Here is a 5,402-nt window from a genome sequence, read left to right on the forward strand (position 1 = left end):
AATAAATGCTTGCCGGAGCCGTGCGGAACAGATTGTAATTTAAGGTGGGAAAGCCTCATTTAGCGCTATTATGCACTTTAGGACTGCAGCAATGTTTCACCTGCAGGAATTCTCCCCCCTTTTGCTTTCAAGGAAGGTTGACAGATTTTGACTAGATCTCTTCAACGTCGCACTTACAATGTCAACAGGTTTACCACTATCAGTTTTATTGTAACTAAAAAAATAAAGAAAGAAAACATTGAATACAGCACTTCAATACGTATCATTAATTGAAATATTTTAAATATAAATAATAACGCAATTGGATAAAAGATAAATTTGTAAACGCACAAGAGAGCAATCTTCGCTTTCAATCTCCTGTTCTTCTGCGTTTTAATTGTCGTTTGGAAGACACCTTATTCTGGAAAAGCTTTCCTTCTCTCTCTCTCTCTCTCTCCTCGCCTGCTCGATCATACATCAATGCAATTATTTATGGTAGAAAATGAAAATAAATAAAGGACTAATCAATCTCTTTATTTTCATAAACAGACTTTGCATTTCGCTGCCTCTGGCTCGGTACTACCATAAATCAAGAGCGATCGGGGCGGCCAGTGGGTGTCCCGTCCCCCAGCCCCGCCAGCGTTTAGCAAATGGAGAAAGTTAGCGCGGGTTTAGTTCGTTTCGTTCCGTTCGGGGGTCCGGGGCACGGGGAGAGAGAGAGAGAGCGCGCGCGCGCGCGGCAGCCTGCTCGCATGGCAAAGGGGCTGCGCTGTGGCGGAGAGCAGGAGGATCCTGCCCTGCCTTCCCCCCTGACAACACCCCGAGAGGTGGAGCATCGAGTGCGTAGAAGGCGTCAGAATCCGCAATTTCCAACTTGAGCATCTTGGCAGGACCTTTTCCAACCCCCCCCCCCCCTTCCTCCTCCCGCGCGAGTCCAAAGGCAAAAAAAAAAAAAAAAAAGAAAGAGAGAAAGAAACTGCAAGCGAGAGAGGGAGGCAGTGAGAAGAAGAGCGCGGAGAGCGATCCGCAGCAGCGAGAAAGCAGGGGCTGCCTGCGCGCTGCTGCTCCCCACTCATCCCTCTCCTGCGCTTCCTCCAGCTCGAGGGGCAGGTGGAAGCAGAAAGGCTGCTCTTTCGTTTGGGGGTTTTTTTTCTTTTCGTTTTGTTTTCCCGTGCGTGCGTGTAACAAGATAGCGCGTGTATATGTATGCGCCCGGCCATGTCGTATCCTCAGGGTTACTTATACCAACCATCGGCGTCCCTGGCTCTCTACTCCTGCCCGGCTTACAGCACCAGCGTCATCTCGGGACCCCGCACCGATGAGCTGGGCAGGTCCTCCTCGGGCTCGGCTTTCTCGCCTTACGCCGGATCTACCGCCTTTACCGCCTCCTCCCCCGGCTACAACTCGCACCTCCAGTACAGCGCGGATCCGGCGGCGGCGGCGGCGGCGGCCGCTGCTTTCACTTCGTACGTGGTAAGAGCAGCCTTGGCATTTACTGCCACATCCTCCAAGCTTTTCTTTTCTTTTCTAATTGAGAATCACTATCCACTCGGGGAGGAGGGGGAAAAAAAATAAAAAGGACTGGCTAGGATCTCGTTTAAACTTTGTTTTTTTTCTTTGTTGCTTGTTGGCTGTTTGTGTGTTTTGCACACCCAACAAAAAATGTATTAACGAGGCTCCTCGTAGCAGGATAAGAGCCTCAAAAAATGCAGGGAAAATCTGCGAAATGGAAATTCAGAAGGCGATTGTAAAATCAAGTTGCCAGTAACCGGCCCCTGAATCTCTGTTCTGCTTAAAACAACATCGGGCTTCTGTTTTGAGAAGAGCGAATAAAGTGCAATTGTTGACAGGCAAACAGAAATAGGCAGGTTCTGTGGAGTCTTATTTAATCGAGCAACTATCATAACCCCACACTGCCGTTTGGCAGTGTAAATAAGTGAGTAGGAGTGTGACTTCAGATGCCGGGGGTCTGTCCTGTACAGAGAAGCCAGGGGTCCATTTTTGTAACATGAACTTGCCTTCATTCATTGAGGACCATGTATGAACCACTGAGCCTAAATGGTGATTGTATTATATTAAATCAGGTTGCATAAGCAACATGGATTCTTGCAAACCTTTGCACCGTTTCGCTTATTTAAAATTACAAAGGCTCTCTCGCAACAAAAAACAAAACAAAAACTTGGGGCGAGCTTGAGAAATTACAGGGGTGAAAATACCACTTCATTGCTCCTGGGTTCAGCGATGCCAACATGACCCAGTGCAAAATGCCCCGTCAGATGAGGAGAATGTCCACTTAATTAAGGATGGTGTGAAGTGAGCTGTTTAGTTCAGGGAAGATTACGCCTAAAATGCGTAGGCCAAGCATCTTCTCGCTTTCTTTTTTTTTTTCATGCACTTGTACAGCTCCATTCATTCTGTGTCTATTTATTGTAGGGATGTATACACAATGTGTATTAACCCGGACAGTTAGCATGTAAAAAGAACATAAACGTGCAATGATTTTTTTTTTTTCCTTCTTGCTGTTCTTATCCATACTTTTACTGATGCCACCTTCCCACCCTGTAATTATCTAGTGCATGCACGAATAATTCTTTGACGGTTGTCTTTATTTTATTTTTTTTATTTCGAGGGCTCCCCATACGACCACACGACGGGCATGGCCGGTTCTCTGGGCTACCATCCCTACGCCGCCCCCCTGAGCTCGTACCCCTATGGCGATCCAGCCTACAGGAAAAACGCCACCCGGGACGCCACGGCCACGCTGAAGGCCTGGCTGAACGAGCACCGCAAGAACCCCTACCCCACCAAGGGCGAGAAGATCATGCTGGCCATCATCACCAAGATGACCCTCACCCAGGTGTCCACCTGGTTCGCCAACGCCAGGAGGAGGCTGAAGAAGGAGAACAAGATGACCTGGACGCCCCGGAACCGGAGCGAGGACGAGGAGGACGAGGAGAACATCGACCTGGAGAGGAACGACGAGGAGGAGCCCAAGAAAGTGGAGGAGAAGGCAGAGGCCGACGCCGAAACAGGTTGGGCTTTTAAAGCGAGACTTGGGGGGAAAATGGATCTTCAACTCTTTTTTTTTTTCCTGTTTACAAGTAATGTTTATGCAGTCAGAAGTAAAGATGCGAATCATCTGCTTTTTAAAAAAAAAAAAAAGACACCGTTTTTGGAAATGCATATTTGCTGGTTATTTAATTTTACGTTAAAACTGAGATTCACCTAAGCATTAAAAAACATTGTACCTTGAAGTAGAGGATGCCCTTTATTTATTTATTTGTAATAAAGGGGAAACCATCATAAAGAAATGGTAATGTTTCTGCACTTACGCTGAGATATAAATGGATACGGGTAATAATCGCAGCCCTTAGAAATATTATTTCGAGTCTGATACAAAGACTGTCCGCTGGCGCGTTAAGTTTGGGTTGCTTTAGGTAAGCAAGAATGGTTTTATTTTCATAAATGTGGCTTCGCTTTGCAGGAGAGCAGAAGAAAGGCCCGGGACAAGCGGAATGCGAGCGCCTGGAGTCCGAGATCGCCGATGTCACCGGGAGTGACTTGGATTTAAAAGATGCAGAAGAGAGGAGCGATCTCCTCTCGGGCTCTTCCAAATCCAGCGGCTCCTCTCCTCCTCCTCCTCCTGACTTATGCCAAGCAGCCCAGATTCTCCAAGAAAGCGAAGACCAACCCCATCACCACCACCACCACCACCAACACAGCCACCAGCACCACCAGCAGCAGCAGCATCAGCAGCTTCCTCAGACCCATCAGCAGCACCATCACCCCATCGACCTGGTCCTGGCCAGCCCCGGCAGCCTCAGCAGTGGCCTTGGTAGCCACAGCAGCAGCAGCAGCAGCCACGTGACTTCCGTGATCCACTCGCCTTCGGCTGCCCTGTGCAAACCCAAACTCTGGTCCCTGGCGGAGATCGCCACCTCTTCGGACAAGTGCAAGGACAGCGGGCGGGCGTCTCCCGGGGCAGGGCCGGCTCTGGGCCCTTCCCTGGCGGGCAGCTCCTCGCCGCCCTCCCGCTCGCCTTCCGCCCAGTGCCCCTTCCCCAGCAGCGCCGTCCTCTCCCGGCCCCTCTATTACACCTCCCCCTTTTACCCGGGTTACACGAACTATGGCACTTTTGGGGCCCTCCACGCCGGCTCCGGCGCCCCCGGCGGCGGCGGCGGGAGCAGCAGCAGCAGCGCGCATTTCAATGGATTAAGCCAGACTGTCCTGAGCAGAGCCGAAGCTTTGGCAAACGAAACGAAACTGCGAGGCCAACCTCAAGTAGAGCTTTGCAAAGAGTCACCCTATGAACTGAAGAAAGGTATGTCCAACATTTAATACTGGCTTCTTCCGCGCACCTTGGACTTCTTAATTTATTAAATTGCCTTGGGCATTTATTTTTTACCTTCAAGGGGGAATTAAAAAAAAAAAAAATCAAAAGCCTTTTCAAAAGTTTTTTTTTTGTTTTGTTTTGTTTATCGAGATGGCTGGCATAAAATGTGTAACAGCTCAAAAAAACAACAACAATGTCTTAGCCAACTGCTAGAGAAAATACAACAATGATTTGTATTAAATCTTATTATGTATATTTAATGTAGCATTTTTTTTTTGTATTTAAATGGATAATACAATATCTTTGGAGTAAATTATGAAATCGAGACACCTGTACAGGCATTAATGTTGTTTTTCGTAATATAAGTATATACATTTCTGTGTCCCCCTCCCACCCCCCACACTGTTCCACAGCTAATCAAGCAGAAACAAAAACAACAAAAAAAAAGTTTAATTTAAATTTTATACGCCTACTGATTTTCTTCGACATGAACTGACCTATGAAAAAAGAAGTAGGTTCTCCTTAGATAAAAAAAAAAGAAATCTGCAGTCGACTTTGTATAATGTAAATATTTAATTAAAAGAGATTTTAACATAAACAAGCACTCATTCTTACTTGTCTGCAGCAAGGAAACCATTGAAGAAGAAAAAAACAACTTTTAAAATGCCACTTATTGAACATTTGAGATTAATTTAGAACATTGATTTAAGATCGAATGGGGCATCTCTGAAGTTTGAAAAATGAGTTGCATTTTTTTCTTTTCATTTTACTTGATGAAAGCACGTGCAATACTGCAGTTACTTTTGGGTTTTTTTTTTGAGAGAGAGAGGGAAGAGATTTAACTTAAAATGAAGGCGAGAAGTAAAATTGCAGTGCTTATGTGCAAATCGACTTAAAAGAACTGACAATACCGAAACGGATAATAGAAATGTCAGAAATCTTGAAGTGCCACGTTTTAACCTAATTACTTTCAATCAGCTTCGTGTTTTATGCAAAGCAATCAGATAGTGAACTTTGCTAATGAGTTCGATTTTATGCCAGATTTAAGCGTTATTGCTATTTCGAAAGGTGCCACGGAGTTATTAGGGAC

General features: G+C 46.2%; 1 protein-coding gene across 1 annotated transcript; it reads left to right on the plus strand.

Annotated features, from left to right (window-relative positions):
* The first annotated feature begins 942 nt into the window (after positions 1–942).
* Positions 943–4,850, plus strand: IRX5 (iroquois homeobox 5). Its single transcript, XM_029608571.1, has 3 exons — positions 943–1,452; positions 2,609–3,011; positions 3,464–4,850. Exons 1-3 carry the CDS (start codon positions 1,186–1,188, stop codon positions 4,315–4,317), a joined length of 1,524 nt encoding a protein of 507 aa, XP_029464431.1. The 5' UTR covers positions 943–1,185; the 3' UTR covers positions 4,318–4,850.
* Positions 4,851–5,402: the final 552 nt, after the last annotated feature.

The sequence above is a fragment of the Rhinatrema bivittatum genome, chromosome 7 (assembly GCF_901001135.1).
Source record: "Rhinatrema bivittatum chromosome 7, aRhiBiv1.1, whole genome shotgun sequence".
Classification (NCBI taxonomy): Eukaryota; Metazoa; Chordata; class Amphibia; order Gymnophiona; family Rhinatrematidae; genus Rhinatrema; species Rhinatrema bivittatum.